Raw genomic sequence first — 21,681 nt, 5'->3', positions numbered from 1 at the left:
TTATATATTATAGACTTATAGAAAGAGACCTTCTTAAAACATTAAAATATATTACTGGCACACAAAACCTTAAATTAGAGTGACTAAATGAAGACTCGGCACACCGAGTTCTGAAAGGTTGCTGACCCCTGGCGTAAACAGAACTCTATACATCTGCTTTTCAGACTTCAGACAAGAGCACACTGAATTCATATGCCACTGAGGCTGTGTAGCGAGGGGGCCCCACTCCCCCGCACTCCTGAGGGAAAAAGGCCAGAGAAGGTGCGGCCACGGGCAGAGGCCCCGCCACCTGTCCCCGCCCCCCGGAAGTCAAGGGGCAGGACAGGAAGTCCAAGGCCCCTGCCGCCTGTCCCCGCCCCCCAGAAGTCAAGGGGTGGGACAGGAAGTACAAAAGCCCGGCCCCAGCGCTCAGGTAGGAGGAGGCTGCCGGAGAAGGCAGACGCTGGGGCACGAGCTCCCGCTGGGCCTGGCCTACCCCGTGCTCGGTATCCGGAGGAGTACTGGCCTCACCTCCCCTGGGGCCAGTACCCAGAGGAGCCAACTGAGTGGTTCAACGCTCGGCCTGAGGAGCCAACTGAGCGGTTCAACGCTTGGCCTGTGGAGGAGCTGTCTGGACCTCCCGACACCCGGTACCCCGACGACTGGACGGGACCTCCCGACGCTGGACACCCTGAGGAACCCATGGTTTGGGACCCCCTGGACGATGCTGGTGAAGGGCAAGTACCCAGTGAGGGGGAGGTTGGAAGTGGCCCGGGGGCAGCCGACTGCAGTCAGGCTGCAGACTCACCTGAGCCCATGTCAGTGTGTTTCGGTCAGGATCCCCCACTGACCGTCAGCGGCGTTGACCGCTGCTAGGGCCCCGGGCTGGAACGCAGTGGAGTGGGAGGGCCTGCGTTCCCCCTGCACCCTCTTAAGGGTGGCAGACTCCCCCTCCCCTGGCCTGAGGAGGCCATCTACAGTGGTTGCCTTATCGCTCAGCCCTGCTGAAAGGCCTGAGCCCAGACTGTGTGTTGCCCGCCCTGCCCAAGGGCCTGGACCTATATACTGCTACCTTATCGCTCAGCCCCTGCTGAAAGGCCTGAGCCCAGACTGTGTGTTGCCTGCCCTGCCCAAGGGCCTGGGCCTATATACTGTTACCTAGTGCTCAGCTCTGCTGAAAGGCCTGAGCCCAGACTGTGTGTTGCCCGCCCTGCCCAAGAGCCTGGGCCTATATACTGCTACCTTATCGCTCAGCCCCTGCTGAAAGGCATAAGATATATATACCCGCCCTGCCCAAGGGCCTGGACCTATATGTTACTTGCTCAGCACCCTGTGAAAGGGCCTGAGCCAGACTGTGTGTCTGCCCTGCCCTGCCCCAAGGGCCTGGGCCTATATACTGTTACTTAGTGCTCAGCTCTGCTGAAAGGCCTGAGCCCAGACTGTGTGTTGCCCGCCCTGCCCAAGGCGGGCCGAGCTCATTATACTACTTGTAATCGTGCTCATCGGTGGGCCTGCGCGTTTCGTCCCATTAGAACGGCTTACGCCTGGAAAACTGAGCCCAGACTGGTGGTTGCCCCGCCCTGCCCAAGGGCCTGGGCTATATACTTGTTACTAGTGCTCAGCCTGCTGAAGCTGAGCCCAGACTGTGTGTTGCCCCACTCTGCCCAAGGGCCTGGCTTATATACATACTGTTATCTTGTGCTCAGCCCTGCTGAAGGCCTGAGCCTCAGCTGTGTCTTGCCCGCCCTGCCCAAGGGCCTGGGCTTATAGACTTCTGGCTTTAGTGCCCAGCCCTGACTGACAGGGCTGAGCCACTTACTACTGTTGTGGTTCCCTCAGCACCGCAGCAAGGACGGGCCCGAGGCGACGGAAGTGTGGTGAGCGGTGTGGCACCCTCGCCCTGAAGGAGGGTAAGCCGGTCCCGTCCCTGCTCTCGCTACCAACGCTGCCATCTTAGATCAGTGGTTTTCAAATTTGGGATGCCGCTTGTGGCAGGGAAAGTCCTGGGGGGCTGGGCTGGTTTGTTTACGACCCGCCACATCCAATCATGGCTCCCACTGGCCGTGGTTCACCACTCTGGGCCAATGGGAGCTGCGGGAAGCGGTGGCCAGTACGCCCCTTGGCCCACACTACTTCCAGCAGCCCTCACTGGCCTCGAGCAGCGAACCGCAGCCAGTGGGAGCCATGATTGGCCAAACTTGTGGACGCAGCAGGTACACAAACTGGCCTGACCCGCCAAGGCTTTCCCTAAACAAGCGGCGTCCCAAGTTTGGGAAACACTGCTCTAAATGAGCGAGCTCTGAGATGTTCAATACATAGGAACACCAGCAAGATCCTAAAATGAACTAAATGCACAGTCTTACCTCCTTAGGCAGCCTTTGAACTAAAATAATTTGACCTTTTATGTATTTCCAAGTGTTACAAATCATCTGTTTGACTTTCTAAGCAGCTCAGTTATTCCAAGAGTAGCTAATAATTCTTCATATCCAGAGCATTCCTGGTTGGATTTTTATTATTCTAGTAGCACAAAAGTTAATGTGTAAGCTTGAAAATTTGTCTCTCTCACCAACAGAAATTGTTCCAATAAAAGATATTACCTCACACACGTTCTCTCTCTAGGTGGTAAAATATCAGAAAAGCCACTGAGGATTTGAATGACTACTTGTACTGAGCCACACCTTTCTGACTCAAGTAGTCATAAGAATGGCCATACTGGGCCAGACCAAAGCTCCATTTAAGCCAGTATCCTGTCTTCCAACAGTGGCCAATGTTAGGTGCTTCACAGGGAATGAAAAGAAGAGGTAATTATCAAATGATACATCTCCTGTCACCCACTCCCAGCTTCTAGCTAGGAGGCTAGAGATATCATCCCTGCCCATTTTGGTCAATAGCCATTGATGGACCTATCCTCCAGGAATTTATCGAGTTCTTTTAACTGTTTGTGGGCCTGCCAGGTGCATAGCAGACAGGCACACTCAAGATAAAGTGATTCATTCCTGTAGATACCTTGCATCCTGACACAAAAGAGGCAATCAAGTTCTCCCTTGTCTGTTTAAGCAACCATATTGCCTCTGAGAAGGTGCACTGGTTCCCCTTTGATCTATAAGAAAAAATCTGAGATCCAGCCTGACAGCCCACAGTTCTAGCAAGTTAATAATTCTTTGTTTCCTGAAGTCTCCAAAGTCCACACATAGTCAAAGATCTTAGATGTGTTCCCCAATCCAGACTGAAGGCATCCATGCCTAACACTATCTAAACAGAAAGCTTAGACAACATTCAAGACATTTTTTTGATGGTGAACACCACAGTACAGAGTCTCTGACTTGATGAGAAGGAAACACTACCATACTCAAGCTCTAAGCACTTGCTTTGTACACCAGATTCAACTAACCGTAGAAGTGAATCCTTAACCTGTGAGTATGGCTACAGAGCAGCTGCCAGGGTGCTTCCCAGTGTGTGCAGACATGCACTAGTTCTGCTCAAGCTAGTGTGCTAAAAATACTGTGTGGCCATGGTGGTAGCTTGGACTGGCCACCCATATCCAGGCGTTTGAGCAAGACTGTACTCAGGTTGTTAGCCTGAGCTGCTGCCTGTGTCGCCATGGCCACTCTGCCATGTTTAGCGCACATTCGTCTACCCAGGCTGGAAAGCACCCTCCCAACTACTGTGTAGAAACACCCTAAAAGAAAGGATTTATAAACGTGCAGACTCCTGTCAGGCCTAACACTGCCAGTCACGCAACTTCTACAGTAGGGCTCTGCAGAGGCAATATCATAAGAAGAAAAGTATGTTTTCTTTTTTGTAATAAAATACATCTTTGTAAGATTGCCATGCAGGAGAACAGAATATCTGAATCTTTCCACAAAGTACATGTATGCCAATTTTAGCTGCCATGGTTGTATTTTCTCCCCCATAAGATTAAAATGTACAAATGCAAACAAAGCAAAAACCAGGGCTCCTTTCATACTTAAGGTATCTCAAAATGCTTTACAAGGAAAGAAAAAGGAGTTACTATAGTCAGAAACTGATAGTGCTACAATTAGGTATGCAAATACACCAGGCAATGCTCACCTACTGCCTTGGAGAACAAAATCTATTTTATTCATAAACAGAATATTAGCCAAGACACTAGGGTTATCAGGTTTTTTGTTTGTTTGTTTGTTTGTTTTTAAAGACAAGAAGAGAATCTTTAACTGTAACACAGAGAGACATGAAACAAATAGAAAGAACGTCTGCTTAATAATATATCTGAAATAATTTTGCAAGAATAGGTCTAGGCCACAAAACTTTGCTCTTCCAAGCTGAAGACCATTTAGAGAGTGTGTCGGAGCATTCCTAGTTTTCTGTCCTTGCACCACCTTTAACTACAGCATTGTAGAGGCAGCCTAACTGAAATGTCTAATGTGTAATTCATGACATCACAAAGGCTGAAAGAACACAGTTACTGAGTATTAAAAATTTCACACCATATAAACATTAGGAGAATAAAATGCAAAAGCCTATTACTTTTCATTACCTGTCTAAAAGTGTCAGAACTATTTTTTTTTTGGCAGGTCGAAGTGTCATAGTAACTAATAATTTCAATGTGCTTTCCCAGCTGAATGAATGTTTGCAAGAGTGTGGGATATTCTCTTTATGGAGAAACTGAAAATTTGAAAAAAAAAAAAAAAAATAGACAAAAATGCAGTATACCTGACCATGAGTCTGACAGAAAACTCGTAGAAGTTAATGGAGAGTCTCCAGCTGATTCAGTGGGTTTTGGATCTGGCCCCATATTACTATTTTTTACAAAAAGCAACAATGAGTCCCGTGGTACCTTAAAGACTATCAGATGTATTGGAGCATAAGCTTTCGTGGGTGAATACCCACTTCGTCAGATGCATGACAAGTTTTTTTACAAGTTATTTGGATAGATACAATAAACTATCTAAACACAAATCCCTTCACAAATTTTCTCCTTATAAAAATGTAACATATATAATTGAACTCTCTTATATAATTCAATTACCCCAAATACAAGATTGAAAATGAGAGCCCAATTCTACTCCTCTTGTAGTCAATGGCAAGCCTTGAATGTAAAAACTTGCATTAACTATGATTCTATCTCACCATATAACTTCCAGAATCTACATACGTATAATAGATTTTTCAAAGATTTGCAATGTCATGCACGCATGTATCGGAGAGTAGAGCCTAGCCCTAAAACTGAATAAGGAAAAATATGTGAAAAATTGAAGATGTATAACTTTTAAAATGTGTTAGTGCTAGCCAACTTTTCATATACTTGAGATTTTACATGACCCCTTAACATTTACAGAGATTTTAATTTACATGAATATGTTAAAACCGTAGGTTTGGTTCTGTTTGTTTGTTTTTAAAAGAGTATCCTACGTTTGATAATGATTATACCTGAAACTGTTTTCCAATTGCCAATACCATCACAGCTTCTCAAGTGAAGACATACAACATGAACAAGACATAATGATTGGCACAAAGAGTAAAACAAATTAAAAAGGGGAGAACAGCTCACTTTCTTGTAACACTTCCTGCAGGGACCTCTATCCACAAAAGAGCTAAAGACCAGAAATTAGCATGTGACCGTATATGTAACTACTTCTTAGGTGAAGAGCTAATCGGGATATTGTCTCTTAAAAGATGTTAGCACATAATCTCAATATTAATTATACCTTTCTTTGTGTGATCTTGGATGGCGACAGCCTCGTTCACTTTTCTGAGACCAGTGTTAATGCGAGATTGAACATGGCTGTATGGAGTGTGCCGATGGCCTTGAACTTGGAGCTGCTGTTTGGTTGAAATAAGTCTCTTGCGGATGCCTTCATTTTGTTTCTCAAGCTCATGAACTTTCTCTTGCAGCTGCTCAATCATTTCTTCAAGTTCTACATCCTGGCCCAACCGCTTGGGGCCACCACCAATCTGCTCAGATCTTTTCTTGTCATTAACAAGCCGAATTAACTTGGTGGCCATTCTGGGGAAATAATAAAAAGATGAAAAAGAATGTGAAAAGTCAGCGTAAAAACCATTGTGTTGAAAAGAACATAATCACTGTGAAGACTTCAGCATAAAACCTGAATAATAAATTGCAGGTTTTGATACAACTATTACTGCCTGTGAAGAACCCTTTGAAGATAATTGAAACCACTGGGCAGCAATCTGCTTTATAGCACTGACAAATAACAGTTTCCTAAGGCTTATCATTTAAGGTTAGTAAAGAGAGGACACATATTTACTCCATATGCTCCTTAAATATAATTTTTAACGCATGACCTTATAGAGGAACTCTGTATTCTGTTAAGTACAGTCACAGATTGGGGATGTGGTGGGGCAATGTATAAAAACTACAGTTCCACAAGACATTAAACTACTGAACACATATTAATAATATGCAGCATTTCAGTGATGTATTGTTTCCACTTTCACTAGAGAATTTTAAATCACATTTCAGTTCTAAAAATGCTAAAAAGTATAGGTGAGCATGCCTAAAAAGCTCCTCAGGAAAAGAATCTTAATAGTTCATGTTGCCATGCTAAATTTTATATTCAGCATGTAGTACCAATGTGCTAAGAGAAGTAATGATTAGCTGTGGGATATAATTAAATACAGGAAGTGTGGTTTTCATCTGTCTTTAAAAGGATACAAATTTTGCTTTTGGCATCTCAAGAGTTGCACCTTTGATTTCTTTTAGTTTTGATAAACATTGGTACGCCAGAACAAAAGACAGAGAGGGCACATAGGGGTGATGTAATATGCAAGAACATAAAACATGCCCAGCAGTGAACAGAAAAAACTTGGCATAAAAAGAAAGAAAAGGTGGCTTTGATGAGGGAGACAAGTTCAAGACTTTACAAAATTGGTCGCACATCTTTAAGAGCTGTATCTAGTTTATAGGGAATCTATTTTTGCAGAGGCCCAGACAGGAGATTGAAAACAAAGACACACTTCATTTGTTTAAAGGAGTTTGTTTTACTTTAGCATGGGTACAGACAGAAGCTTTTACTTAAAAGAACAAAAGTGAAACAACAACAAATAATTCAAAGTAGATTTGGGATGTCACAGAACTGCCTGCAAGCAGTTTTCTGATATATATATTTCTACTGCATATTCAATCTACACTTCTCGCTCCAAGGATTCCAGCATTGGGAAGAAATTCACAGCTGAATTAGTTAAGACTTCTTCCTCACAGACAACAGAGACAACGCACCGAGGGTTTGATTTTATTTATTTAAAATGCCAATTAGTGCATCCACTGCATTATGACCCAGGTGGCCAATTGCAGGCACACTGGGTGAGTTTAGGCACTCAAGAGTGCTTCTTTCATTGGTCTTGAACATGGAAAATTCCACACAAAAGGACACTAGTGATCCATCTGAACAAGTACCTGACAGCAGTCAGTACTAGATGCTTTGGGGAAAGTTACAATGCAAATATGTAAAATAATGACTTGTACAGACTGAGCTAGACAGATCCTTTTTATTCTGTCCCATACAACAAAAACAATAAAACTCTTAAAGAGCCTAAAAGGTGGCATATTTAGATCTAATTAAAGATTTTTAAGATATTGAACAGCTACTCCTCTGCTCAATATCCCAGAGAGAGGAATGTACATAACACAACATTGCACTGCTAAAGTTCTGTGGGCCGTATTAGGAGTACTAAGGATTTCACAGACCATTCTGAAAGGCTTTATTACTCCACTTTACATGATTTTGATTTGTTGATGATTAAGGTTTACAAAAACATATTCTCCAAATTTGATATTGGTTTAAAAAAAAATGAGAAGATTCAAACCTTTTAATTTTATCTTCTTGCTTATGAGCATGTTGCTTAAGTAAGATGTTTTCATCATGCAAACGCAGGAAACGGTCTTCTAGCTCCTCGCGACTAATCCGTGAGGCAGCTTGCCGAGCTTTCACATTCTGGGCAGCTGATGATTCTAACAAGCAGAAATAAAATCACAGCAAATTACTTTCACGATTCCCAAAGGAACATCATCATTTTGAAACCTAGTCAGTTTTAAAAAATGAGTTTAATATAGTTTCATATTCAACACTTGGCCAAGACTGTCTGCCAACTGATGATCATAAACTCATATTTTCTAATCTCTTTAATGCTTTCCAATCCTTTGGATAGAATACCCATACAAATGACATGTCAAAGTGAGTAGCTAATGGATGAAAAAGGGGAAACAGCTTAACTGATTCACAGCACTTTATATGTACACACACAATCTAAGTAGTAATTTCTATATAGATTGCTTTTAAAAAGGGACTCTGTCCAAAGGGAATTTATTCACACAAAACTATAAAAACATTAACTAATAAAGTCCAGGAAATTCACACTAATATATGAAATAAGCCTCAACACAGCAGACGTCAGTACATACAATGGATCTGATTCTAAGAGGAGCAGAGCATCTTCTCAGAGATGCTGAGTGCCTTCTGCTCCAATGTTCAATGGGACAGCCTCTGCTCGCACTAACATCAGTCGATAAACTGGATATGGCTCAATGGACTTGCAGGTGCTCAGCACCTTGTAGGCCTGAGCTCTATACAAATAGTAAGATGAACTCTGGATTATCTTTCATCTTTGTGAATTTAACCCAGACTCTGAATATTATCTGAACTTAATTTTCATAAGCGTGAATATCAGGAACATTTTTAGAAGGAAGCCAACAAAGTCACTAATCAAAGTCTGTCACTGTAATAAATAACAGGTGGTACAAACCTTGCAATCCTCCAATTCCAGCTAGATTTAGACCTACATCTCTCACAGGCAGGTCTCCTGCAGTTTCATCAGCTGGAGCAGACATGGTTTATCTGTGGATAACAAAATTCATATTAAATCCTTTTCCATCTGTAACTTAAACTACGTGACTAGAATGAACGATAATTACATCACATAAAACGAATAAGAAAAAGGTAATGACAGATTCATTCTAATGACAGACTCATTATAGTAAGACCTCATGCCCCAAATGTATGACTCAGGGGACATTAAAAACTTTCAGTTTTAACATTATGCCAGACTGAATCATAGTATACCATACATACTCCTTTCTACAGTACAGCTCCTATAATTTATTTTAGAAAGGGCTGTAGATTAATTTTTTTTTCAAGGTCTGATACAAAGCACAATGAAATCAATGGAAAGACTTCCATCCATCTTAAGTATCTGATCCAAAGCTCATTGATTTCTACTGTTTATAGCAGGAAGCTTAAGGCATCAACAGGTGGAGCATTCTGCTGTGTTCCCCACTATGAATGGCCTAAGAGATAATGGAGGGTGTTCCTGCTTATACTGCCTTTCAAGACCTCATTACTTCTCATTTAGTTTTCCTCAAGTGGTTCTCAAACATTTGCATACTAAGGATCACTTCTTAAAACAGAGCCTCTTATGGACACCTCATCTCCTAATCCTGATCTTGCATCTTCTATGAGGCAAACAGAATGCTTAGACACATGAAGGAATAATACTAGAACTTCATTGTCTGCGGAGTCACACTGCTCTAACTTCTCCAGGTTATTTTGCAGTTTTGTTCTATTTTTCTGTGGGTTTACATCCTCTCCAGTTTTGGTGCTGTCCACAAATTTGACCAATGCTGAATTAACATAAAAGAAAGACAGGAAGCCTTGTGCAGGGGTCAGTGTTTCCAATTTGCATACCCTCATGGTAGGTTTTCTGAAAACTAATAGTGAGTCCAGAAATGTCTTGGGAAGTGTAGAGACTGAGCTAGAATTAGCAAGTATCACTGCTTGAAGATTAACACCACTTTGAAAAGAGTAACTACATGACCTGGAAGCGTTCTGAGAACCATTTGTCCTTTTTACCCCAAAGCTGTGTTTTTCTTCTGAAAATCAAACACCAGTGCTGTCACCCTCTGCCATGCAGTACTGGTGCATATTTGTTCTAATACACCACTCTTGCAAAAAGTGCACTGATGACTTTAATGACCATTGGTATACATCATCTTTCCTCTGAAACATGACACCCAAAGAGCAATTCCCCAAAGAAACATGTTAAGGTTATTTGTTGAATACTAACTCAGGGCCCAATCATAAACTGCTTGCTCAAACAAAACTCTCATTTAAGTCAATGGGAGTTTTGCCCCTGTAATCAGATCATCCTCACATCACTTCCAAAATGCATGGGTTTTCCCCAGAGGTCTCCAAATTACATAATTGGAAGGCATCAATTTAACTGATCAAATCTGATGAGAGTGTATCACAATCTTGTTACAACAAAGCAATTGTATTTATAGTTTAGAGATGTAGTTCTAGAGAGAGCTTCTCTCATAGCTACTACCTGTCATGGAGGTGGATTAACTAGATCTCTCATCAACATACACCTCTACCCCGATATAACGCTGTCCTCGGGAGCCAAAAAAATCTTACGTTATAGGTTAAACCGTGTTATATCGAACTTGCTTTGATCTGCCAGAGCACGCAGCCCCGCCCCCCGGAGTACTGCTTTACCACGTTATATCCAAATTCATGTTATATTGGGTCGCATTATATCAGGGTTGAGGTAGAGTAGCGTCTTCAATGAAGTGCTACAGGGCACAGCTGCACCACTGTGGTGTTGTAACATCTCAGAACAGGATGAGAGAAGACTTTGTTTTCCCTGAACAACAAGGGAGAAAAACAAATTCCATGTGTAATGTGCCATCAAGCTCTTTATGTTTTAAGAGAAGGATTTGGCATCTAGATAACTAATTTCTGGTGTTTCAGATTCATTCAGTGTCTAGTTATTTGTTTGTTTTCCAAACAGACAGAGAATTCATTTGTATGAGTGGTCTGTTTGAATGAATGATGAAGGCGAGGCTGTTGACTTTTTGTGTAAGCAATTAGATTTTTCTCTTTCTTTAATTTATTTTCTTTAGTTATTCCACCCTTCTCCTAAGTAGCTAAAATGGTTAACCAAAAGACTGCTAAGATTTGCTTGTCTACAGGGCCTGAAAAGAAACACACCTGTGGTCTGTTTTAAGTATAGACCAGGGGTTGGCAACCTTTCAGAAGTGGTGTGCTGAGTCTTCATTTATTCACTCTAATTTAAGGTTTCGCGTGCCAGTAATACATTTTAACGTTTTAGAAGGTCTCCTTCTATAAGTCTATAATATATAACTAAACTATTGTTGTATGTAAAGTAAATAAGGTTTTAAAAATGTTTAAGAAGCTTCATTTAAAATTAAGTTAAAAATGCAGAGCCCCCCCGATCTGTGGCCAGTGTGAGTGCCGCTGAAAATCAGCTCGCGTGCTGCCTTCGGCACCTGTGCCATAGGTTGCCTACCCCTGGTATAGACCTACCCTGCCCTAGGACTAATCAATAGGAAGACACACACACCCTCCTCCATTGTATTCTGCACCCCATCAACTCTGTTTTTTGCCCCCATAATAGTTTACCCTATAAAGGATAATGGTTTCTTGATTATTACTCAGTTCCTGTCCTTGGAAATGAAGCACAAACTTCACAATTGGAAGAAGAAAATTAGAAATATTGTGATTAACTAACATAATTTTTGGGTTTTAGCATAAAATCATGAAGTTTCCAAAGCGCTACTTATACTGCAGAAAATAGTAGCTTTGTAATCTATAGCACTGAGTTTACGGAATTGTTTTAGCACTATTTGTACTTGACAAACATTACAAAGAAATTTACATACAGATTTACAATTTGCACACAAGGACAAAAATTGCCAAACATGATTGCTTAAAGCTAAACACTTGTTTATGGCCCAATTCTGCAAAAAGAATGTGCAAGTGGACTCCTCATCCACTTCAGCCCATTTAACTTGGATACAGTTCATAGTGGCAGATGGGGTTACCCCTAAACTGTCGTTAGGTACCTAAATTAGTAAACTAATTTTCAGCAAGGCTAAAAAGTGCAGTTTTTATTGAGGTCAATAGGAGCCATACATACTCAGCACCTCTGAAAATTAGGATACTTATTTAGCTAAGTAAGGATTTAAATGTCTAACTTTAGGCACTTCCATTTGAAAATAGTGGCCATTTTTAGCATAATTTAGGGAAAAACAAACACATTCGTATCTCTGAGCCACAAATTTGTAAATTCCTTACACCCTGCATTCTTCTTCTAGCCATACATCAGAGGTAACTGTTTACACTGTACTGAGGTCGCCATCTATCTTTTGCCCCAGAAAACAGTATCTTTTTTAGGAGCAAGCATAGAGACATGGTCCAATATTCTTTCACACTTTTCTAGATTTTACGATGTTGAGGTGTTTTGTTTGTTTTTCGCTGTCTCAGTGCATTGGCACATTCTGCAGTAACTGGTAAGTAATGCACTTGGGTCCTCTAATTGCTAATGCTATATAAATAAATAACAAGCGCACACTTATACAGGGGTTTGCCTTCAAAATAGTTTGCAAACATTCACTACATTTTGCAGCCACCCTGTATGAGGTAAGTAGGTAAATATCATTGTCCCAACATTACGAATCTGGAACTGACACAGAAGCGGTTTCTAGCCTTCTCCCCCTGGTTGCAGTCCTACTGGCAATATCAGTGGCAGGAGCCCCGGAGTAGACAGGCTATCCAGCCACTGTTAGAGGGCTTTCCCTTCACCCCCTCCCCTGGTTCTCGTCATGCAGACTGAAAGCAGAAGATCAGAAGTCCAAAGTGCAGACAATGCAAAATTTATTGGGGTTAGTTCCAAGTAAGCATATCCAGAGCTCTACATGCCGGTGGAGTCTGTTTCCCAGTGTTCCGTTCCCAGCTCTGATGCCTCAGAGCATTTACCCCGCGTCTCCCTTCCCAGATCTGATGCCACAGAACCTTGCCTGTGTCCCGGTTCCTCATTTCCCCTTCCCCATTTCCCACCTTCTCCTTCTTAGCAGCCCCAAATATACCTGCAATGGACGCCCTTGGTCCCACACCTTACAACTTATGGTCATGTTCCATTTTGGAGGATCATGAGTCTAGGATCTTTATCCCACCTGTTTTGTATCCCATGGGAGGGGTGTGGTTGTGCTATGATCAGGGACAGGCATTTCTTTGGCCTTTTAGTGTTTTATACCTTCCCCGCCATCCCCTCCCACTTGGTCGCTTGACCTTGCCTTGAGAAAAGAACCAGGCAGCCTTCCCGTGTATGCTCATGTATTACGCTCCTACCAGACCTGTAACACTTTAGCTCTATCCCTTATCTTTTCTCATTGTACTAAAAGACCCATCTGGTTGTGGAAATGGAACAGTGTCTTTGTTCTTCACACATATTAGTAGTATAAAATACAAAAGTATCAGAAAAATCAAACCCAAAATTCTATCTCAGGCTAACAAAAGAGCCTATATGCTAACTGCCATCAGTGTAACCCTTGAATGACCTAGACTAAGTCAGTCTGGGTTGGAGTGTGTTTGAAACTCTGGGAGACACCAGCACCTTGCCCACACCTGCACTCCCACCTGCACCAGTGCTAGCAAGAATGGGTAACCTTAGGGGAAAACATGCTGGTGTATGTATGCAAGGCGAGAGCCCACGCGTATCTTAAAGCTACACTCTCCCTTCAGGCAGAGGAGTGCAATTCCCATTTGAGTCCAGTGTTATCTATGTATCTGTGGGAAGCATCTGGCCCTTAGCCAGGATCAGGACTGAGACTATCCCTTGGGTAGCCAGCTACACTCCTGTGCTCAAATCTCTGGGAGAAAGGCACCCTGGCACGGGATGTCATCTCATGGGCCCCCACGTGATCTGGGGACTGGGACCTGCCCCAAGGAAAGGGGGCACCAGTCTCATAGAGCAGGATGGGTGGCAGCCCATTACCTTAAAAAACACACCCCACGTCCACGGTGGGACATGGCTAGACAAACCATAGTACAGCTCTGTCATGGGGTCGGCAACCTGTCCATACATGGCCACAAGTGTTCACGGTAAAAATTTTGAGGTCCGTGGGGGATGCTCACAGGCGGCTCCCCATCCCTGCTGTTGCTGGTAGAGGCGCAGCCAGGCGGCTCTGCAATGTACCTCCATTCCCCCTCCCTGAGCGCTGACTCTACGGCTCCCAGCTCATTGGCTGGGAACTGTGACCAATGGGAGCTGCGGAGGGCGGTGCCTGCGGATGGAAGCAGTGTACCTGTAGAACTGCCTGGCCCTGCCTCTGCCAGCAAGAGCAGGGATGAGGAGCCACCCAAGGGATGACCAGGCTCTGCCCCCTCATCCCAAGAGCTGACTCCACAGTTCCCAGCCCATTGGCCAGGAACCATGACCAATAGGAGCTGCAGGGGCAGCCATCCCCAGCCACATCCCAGAGCCTGTACTCCCCGAGGGAGCCCTCACCCCCCTGCACCCCAACCCCCGCCTCAGCCCAGAACCCCCTCCTGCCCCCTGCTAATGTCTATCACTACGTCCGGTAATTTTGTCAAGTGTCCATCGCACAACATGGTGATGCTGACATAGGCGCCGCCTTCCTCTCGGCCCATGGGTGCTCGACCCCCCGGCTGCTCCCTGGCCCCGCCCTTGCCCCTCCCCCATTCCACCCCCTTGCCTCAAGTACCCACCCCTGCCTCTTTTCAGCCTCCTCCCGAGTGTTGTCCAGTGCCTGCTCCTCTCTCACCCACAAAGTCCTATGCGCCGCCAAACACCTGTTGGGGGCGGGGGAAGCGGGGGAGAAGGAGACGAGGAGTGGGGAGCTCGGCGACCGGTCGGTGCAGAGCACCCGCTAATTTTTTCCCCGTGGTGCTCCAGCATCCACGAAGTGACCCCTGCTCCGTCCATCATGTCCCACAGGACCCTGCAGCAGCCCTATACGGGACCTACCCGCGGCCCGAGCTTGTTATCGCGCCTGCGCCAAAGGCGGTAAAACTCCCTGTGCACTCACGGCCCTCCGTGCTCCTCTCTCCCCGCAGCCGCTCATACTCCGTTAGCAACAGAGGCTGTTGCTACGCAAAAAGGTCACTTCCTCCGACGGGGAACGGGCGAGGCTGTGCCCCACTGTCTGACGGGAGTTGTAGTTCACGGAGAGAGTGCCAGGTTCCAGACTACACCCCCTCCCTTCCCGTGTGTCAACCGCGCTGCATTTCGGGAGTTGCAGTCCTGAGAGGAGCGCCAGGCCTGCACTGGTGCCGGCAGGAAGAAGCTGAAAAGACTACTGGGAGGCCGAGCGCGGCGGTGTGGGGCGCCGTACGCATCTGGGGCTGTGCTCGAGCGCGGCGGGCAGCAGCATGAAGAGGCGAGCAGGGACGAGAGAGAAAAAAGAAGCCAAGGTACCTTCTCTTTGCTTCCTGCCCAGTCCTCCCCCCCCCGAGCTCGCCTCTGCCGCGCGCCGGCCCGCCCCGCCCCCAGGCAGGGCTCTGCGGGCCAGGTGGCGCCAGGGGAGACGTCTGCTGCCTGCGGGGGAGCTCGTCACGCCCCAGCCTGTCGGGGTTGCCGGAGCATCCGTGACCAGGCAGGAGGGGATGGTACTGGGCGCTGCTCCCGGCCAGGACCCTTTCCCCGGCTGTGAATTCCAGCAGCGGCCCGCTGGTCTGAGGCGGCGGCAGCGCCGTTTAAGGTTAAACCGAAAGACCAACGCTGGTCTGCCCCCTGCCTGTTGGACCTGGATGTTAATTAACGGTCCCGGGGCGTTAGACTGGAGCTCTAACGAGGTGTCCTGGGTTCAAGTCCTCCCCCTCTTCCCATGACATTGCAGCGCGCTGGTGGGTCATTCTCCACAGCCTTCACTGGCGCTGTCTGCATTGTGCTTGGGACCTTCTATTCCGCAAGCATGTGGCTGTGGTTGACTTCTCCGGTGAAGTTGAAAAGTCTCGGTGTCTGCAGGGCAGTGTCTGTCTCCCAGAGCTACTTCCTTCCATCTCTTGGTCAAGAAATCGTTTTGGTCGCCTGTGACATGCCATTTGTTTACTGTAGACCAAGAGTGGGACACAATAGCCTTGCTTCTAGCTGTAAGAGTTGTGGCCTGAGCACAGGGCTGGGAGTCTGCTGCACCTGAGTGCTAATCCCAGTCCTGATGGTGGCTAAAAGTTGGTGCTGTCCTCCTGCTATATCTATATCTATATTTATAAATAACATTGAAATCATATGACTGAGACTATTTTTGAAACCATTTCCAAGGTCTTTCATGGTTTCTGGGCTGCATTTTTTGTGGTAACTTTATAATGTTAACCTAGAATAATTTTTGTGACTACATGCACATGAAATTGTTTCCCCAGTATCTTCTTACTAAATGTCCAAATAAGTGTACTTTTGTTTTTCCAGTAAAACATTTTCCCCCTGGTCCAGATGATCCAAGTGATTTTATATTAATGTATCTGATAGGAATGTATTAGGTATTTTATAGCTTCCTGGTATTTGAATTTTTTTTCTTGCATGTGTGTGTTTAATGATATTATGAGCCCACCTTGAAAATTTAACCCAGAGTACTAATTTATGTAGCTTGAAGGCACTATTAACTATATTTTTTGTATGGCTTTCTAGCACCCTCATACAATATTTGATTGATATTATGAATCTGATTCTCCCTTATTGGTGATTTTACACTGTTGTACCTTCATTGATTTTGTGGAGTTACCACTATGCACCAGTATAAGTGAAAGGAGACTATAAGGCCCCTGTATGTTTTGTATTAAGTACGTGTAACATTTCAGTCTAACTCTGATATCACACCTGTATAAATTAGGGGTAAGAGGAACTATAGTGCAAGGCGTATAGTGCAAGAGGAAGTGTGCACAAACACATCGGTAGAGGCTGAGGTTAGACCCTACTGATGATCAAGCACTGATCTCCTGCAGCAGGCTACCTTTCTCTCTCTTCAAAGAAAGCCTTCATGCACATCAGAGTTTTTGTTTTGTGCTATTTTAGAAGAATTCTACTGCTCCAAGGACTGTGGTGGGATTTCTTTAGAGTACAGTTTCTGTAATGTAATGATTAAATTGTAATGTATTATATGCTTTTGGTCTCCGTATGACCTGTGGAACGCTAGTGCCCTTCTGAATATTCATATGGGTGCAAAGTGATGGAAACTAGCAGAACTTCATGGAGCTGAACTTCCCCAAGGTGTTGAGTGCCATCATCTCCAATTAATTTCAGCCCATAATTTGTCCTAAGCCTAGCTCGCCTGTCCTGCCTTCACCAAAATATTGCCTTTGTGTGCATTGTAGTATTCAACATGAAAATAGAGCTGTTAGGCTAGACATTATTGATTGGTGATTCCAACTGGCAGACATTTTAATTGACGACTCAACACCTATGAGAGTTTCCTTTCACTTCACACATAATTTAAATGGATTTAGTCTGATCTGTGTTCTATTTGGGTTCCTTACTTCATTATGGAGTAGGCCATAGTTTTGGCCATTTCCTTGTACTTAATTGGACAAAGAAAATATACACTTTTTAAACCAACTTTCCGATGCTTGGTCTCAGCCCAGAATCTGTTTTTTCTCCTTAAAAGTTTGAATATTTTTTGAATATTTGAAATACTTCTAATTAAAAAAATGCACACAAATTTAAAAAAAAAAAAAGGAGGGGTGGGGGATTTTTCACCTTCCATGCACTTTGATTAATAGTCACGGTTTTCTTTTAAAATTTAATCCATGGCAAGTATGCATTGCTCAATAAGCAATGTGTGCATTACTTTGTGTTTATAAACTTTTTTAAAAAAAAACAAACCCACAAGTAAACACAAGCTTTAGCGGTACTAAGCACCGGCAACTTCAGTTGGCAGGTAGTGTCTTGCATGAGTAAGAGTTTGTGGGATTAGGAATTAAATTAGGACTGTTTAAAAAATGGCATACCAATCCCCCTCAGAATGTTATTTTCCTTAATTTGAATAAGATTAGCTTGTAGGATTTTGGGGGATGATACTACTGGATCCAATTCAATATTAACCTGCATTTTGCGTAGTCATTTACACTGGTGCAAAGTGGCTGTATAATGTTAACAAACAATAGCTAGCTGCAGTGAATCTGTCTCACCATCTTTAAATATATATTTGTACAGCACCCATACAATTGGTTCCACAGTTGGGATCATTTGGGGCTACAACAGTACAAATAATAAAAATGTATCAACATACAGACATCTGAATGTTCAGAAGGGATTTTAGTGGCATCTGTGTGTATTTCGGTGTGTGATTGTTCCACATGTGAGCAGGGTTGAAAGGGAAAGTAATTGAAAATTCTTTAATCTTTGCTAAAATATCATAAACAACTTTTTATTTTATTTACAAAAAAAAAGAAAAAGGAAGTCTTCTACAAATAACTATAGTAACACAATGTTAATGTTGAAATTTCATTCCATCAAAAGTCAGGAATTCTGTTCTCCATATCATTCTTAACTTGCTGCCTGGCACATACCAAATAGGCATTTAAATAGGTTATTTTATCACTTTCTCTTACACCACTGATGTAACCAACTATTCTCAAAATAACATAACAAAGGAGAGGAGTTAAGGTTGATGTTGGAAAACAGTAATCTCTTTTATATGATTAAATATCTCAGCTTTAACATTGCATTGGTGTAGTTTATTGTTTATATAATCCATTTAATTTCCTGTTTGCATTTTTCTTAATAAAACAATAAAAATGTTAAATTTGTTGATTAAATGTATTTTGTCAGTCTTCTTACAGTGTCTGTATCTAAGTGAAATAATGTGAATATAACACTTTATATGCACTCAGATAAGCCCGTTGTCATGTTATGCTTCTTGCTTAGGTAAACAGTGTGTGAGTTTTAGCAGAATCAGCAGCCAATATGCCACCAGCAGTTTTTGGTTTAGTCACGTTATTGGCCCCTAATGTTGTTAATGAGACAGTAATTGAGAAATAGTGTTGATTGTCACATAAAACATGATCTGTATAGTGGAAACAGCCAGGCAAAGGCCTTGCATATGCAGAATAAAATAAAAGAAGGAATGAGTAGCAAATGTTTCCTACTTTTAAATTCATCACAACCCTGCTGTTTAAATTGCCCCAGCTGTTAATGCTGGGACCATTACAGTAATGGACTGAGCAAATGAAGGAGAACCAAGACACACACACTTTATTACCTGAGGGGTAATTTTCTCTTCATCTGTAATAGCAGCAGTGCCTAGTATTGATCAGACCATCACGATACTAATCCTCTGTAAAATTACTTGTTATAACTGAAAATGTGTTAATCCAAATCAGTCTGTGTCCTGACTTTCTACTTACTATTGAATACAGTCTATTAGATGGTTTATTTTTCATTATTTAAAGCCTTTACATTGATAATAGTTGGCGCTTCCTTTGCAAGAGCGAGTGCTTAATCTTCTCTATAGCCCAGGGTTGTCTTTTTGTTTTAAATAGAACATCACCCATTTAATTAAGGAGTGAGTGTCTGTCTTTCTGGTCTGAATTATGATGGTACTTTATGTCCTCAGATTTATTAAGGATGCTGTTTTACACTGTCTGTTTTTGTTATACAGAAGAACAGGCCCAGCTTAGAAGTTTACAGGTATAAGATATCAATAAGTGCGAAGAATGTAAATTACTTGGATTTTTATTGCAAGCTCTAGTTTGTTTTATTGATTGTGTCCTGTAAGGAGAGCGTGTCAGAGACTAACACAAAGAATGTTTGTATTTTACTATCTTAAAAATATTATCTCCTAAAGCTCTGAATATTTTTCCACTGCTATCTGTAACTTTACAAATTTGGCTTCTGGCCCAGTATCTGGCTGCTGAGTTCATTCAGTTCCTGTTGATTTCAGTGAGAGGTAACAGGTTCTGGACTGGGAGTTGGGAGACCTGGTTCTATTCTCCGCTGTGCCACTGACCTGCTGTTGCTTCACCTCTCTGTTCCTTTTAAGCTGTCACGGGATAAGAGGGAATGTCATCTCATGGATGGGTAACTAGTTAAAAAATGGGAAACAAAGGGTAGGAATAAATGATCAGTTTTCAGAAAGGAGAGAGGTAAATAGTGGTGTCTCCCAGGGGTCTGTACTGGGCCTAGTCCTATTCAACATATTTATAAAAGATCTGGAAAAAGGGGTAAACAGTGAGGTGGCAAAGTTGGCAGACGATAGAAAACTACTCAAGATAGTTAAGTCCCAGGCAAACTGCAAAGAGCTACAAAAAGATCTCTCAAAACTGGGTGACTGGGCAACGAAATGGCAGATGAAATTCAGTGTTGATAAATGTAATGTAATGCACATTGTAAAACATAATCGCAACTATATATGTAAAATGATGCGGTCTAAATTATCTGTTACTACTCAAGAAAGAGATCTTGGAGTCATTGTGGATAGTTCTCGGAAAACATCCACTCAATGTGGAGCAGAAGCAGTAGTCAAAAAAGCGAACAGAATGTTGGGGAATCATTAAGAAAGGATAAGATAATAAGACAGAAATAATATCATATTGCCTCTATAATAAATCCATGATTCGCCCACATCTTGAATACTGCGTGCAGATGTGGTCGCCCCATCTCAAAAAAGATATATTGGAATCAGAAAAGGTTCAGAAAAGGGCAACAAAAATGATTAGGAGTATGGAACGGCTGCTGTGCGAGGAGAGATTAATAAGACTGGGAGTTATGATAGAAGTCTGTAAAATCATGACTGGTGTGGAGAAAATAAATAAGGGAGTGTTATTTACTCCTTCTCCTAACACAAGAACTAGGGGTCACCAAATGAAATTAATAGGCTGCAGATATAAAATAAACAAAAGGAAGTATTTTTCACACAATGCACAGTCAACCTGTAGAACCCCTTGCCAGAGGATGTTGTGAAGGCCAAGACTATAACAGGGTTCAAAAAAGAACTAGGTAAGTTAATGGAGGATAGCCATTGATGGACCTATTAGCCAGCATGGACAGGGATGGTGTCCCTAGCCTCTGTTTTCCAAAAGCAGGGAATGAGTGACAGGATGGATCACTTGATGGATGGATGGATCACCTGTTCTTTTCATTCCTTCTGAAGCACCTAGCATTGGCTACTGTCAGAAAACAGGATACACTATTGGGCGAGATGGACCTTTGGTCCGACCCAGTATGGCTGTTCTTATGTTCCTTCATTGCCTCTTACTTTTTGTTTTATTTATTTAGATTGTAATATAAAAGGGCAGGGACTGACCCTTTTATATGTGTAGTGCCTAGCACAGTGGGGCACTGGTCTTGGTTGTGGTCTCTAGGCACTACTGTAATACAGATAATTAGTAATAACTGGTGTTTCAGGTGCACACCACCTCCCAAAATGGAGCTTTTTAAAAACAGCAAAACTCTTTCAATGGCCAGGTTCCTGCATCAGGATTTGTTAATGTGGACCCGTGCCCTTTTTGGAGTGCTAATAAAGTCATTGGGGTATTGCTTGTGAGACATTCTAACAGTTCTTGTTGCAAGATCAGTCTAGAACAGGAGGATGGATGATTATTTTTAAGAAAAGTGTTTAGTAATGTTGCATGAAGATGATTCGCCCTGAGATGTGAGGCGGGAAATCTTCAATCAGATTTTCTTTTTTATGCTTAAAGCTTCAAGTTGATCTTCACTCTAGCAATGCTTGTAGAAGTGTTTACTTTATAATTACCCCTCTCATTGCTATTTTTGGTTTTATTGTAATGGATCCAACCTACATTATTTTTAAAAGAATCAGCCTTACCAAGAGTATATTATGTGTGCCTTCTGCAAAAGGTTTAGGCCTTGATCCTGCAACTGTACGTAATCTTCAAGTGGACTCTGCTTGGTTATACAGGCCTGCCTGCAAGATGGGGCTCAACAGATATTTAA

General features: G+C 42.9%; 2 protein-coding genes across 3 annotated transcripts in view; one reads left to right on the top strand and one right to left on the bottom strand.

Moving 5' to 3' along the window:
- The window catches only part of RPGRIP1L (RPGRIP1 like), a 120,633-nt gene extending 105,743 nt beyond the window's left edge, over positions 1 to 14,890 (bottom strand). The window contains exons 1-4 of the mRNA XM_032805384.2: positions 14,764 to 14,890; positions 8,722 to 8,813; positions 7,786 to 7,930; positions 5,667 to 5,965 (exon numbers count right to left, since the gene is read on the bottom strand). Coding sequence (XP_032661275.1) covers positions 5,667 to 5,965; positions 7,786 to 7,930; positions 8,722 to 8,806 — 529 coding nt within the window. The 5' untranslated portion in view covers positions 8,807 to 8,813; positions 14,764 to 14,890. The remainder of the gene's footprint in view (positions 1 to 5,666; positions 5,966 to 7,785; positions 7,931 to 8,721; positions 8,814 to 14,763) is intronic.
- A 168-nt stretch (positions 14,891 to 15,058) lies between these two features.
- Positions 15,059 to 21,681, top strand: part of FTO (FTO alpha-ketoglutarate dependent dioxygenase) — a 343,733-nt gene continuing 337,110 nt past the window's right edge. For both annotated transcript variants that reach the window (XM_075073784.1, XM_075073785.1), the window contains exon 1: positions 15,059 to 15,209. In XM_075073784.1, coding sequence (XP_074929885.1) covers positions 15,168 to 15,209 — 42 coding nt within the window. In that variant the 5' untranslated portion in view covers positions 15,059 to 15,167. The remainder of the gene's footprint in view (positions 15,210 to 21,681) is intronic.

The sequence above is a fragment of the Chelonoidis abingdonii genome, chromosome 19 (assembly GCF_003597395.2).
Source record: "Chelonoidis abingdonii isolate Lonesome George chromosome 19, CheloAbing_2.0, whole genome shotgun sequence".
NCBI lineage: Eukaryota > Metazoa > Chordata > Testudines > Testudinidae > Chelonoidis > Chelonoidis abingdonii.
Note: the sequence above shows the minus strand (reverse complement) of the source record. Positions and strands in the feature narration are given on the sequence as shown.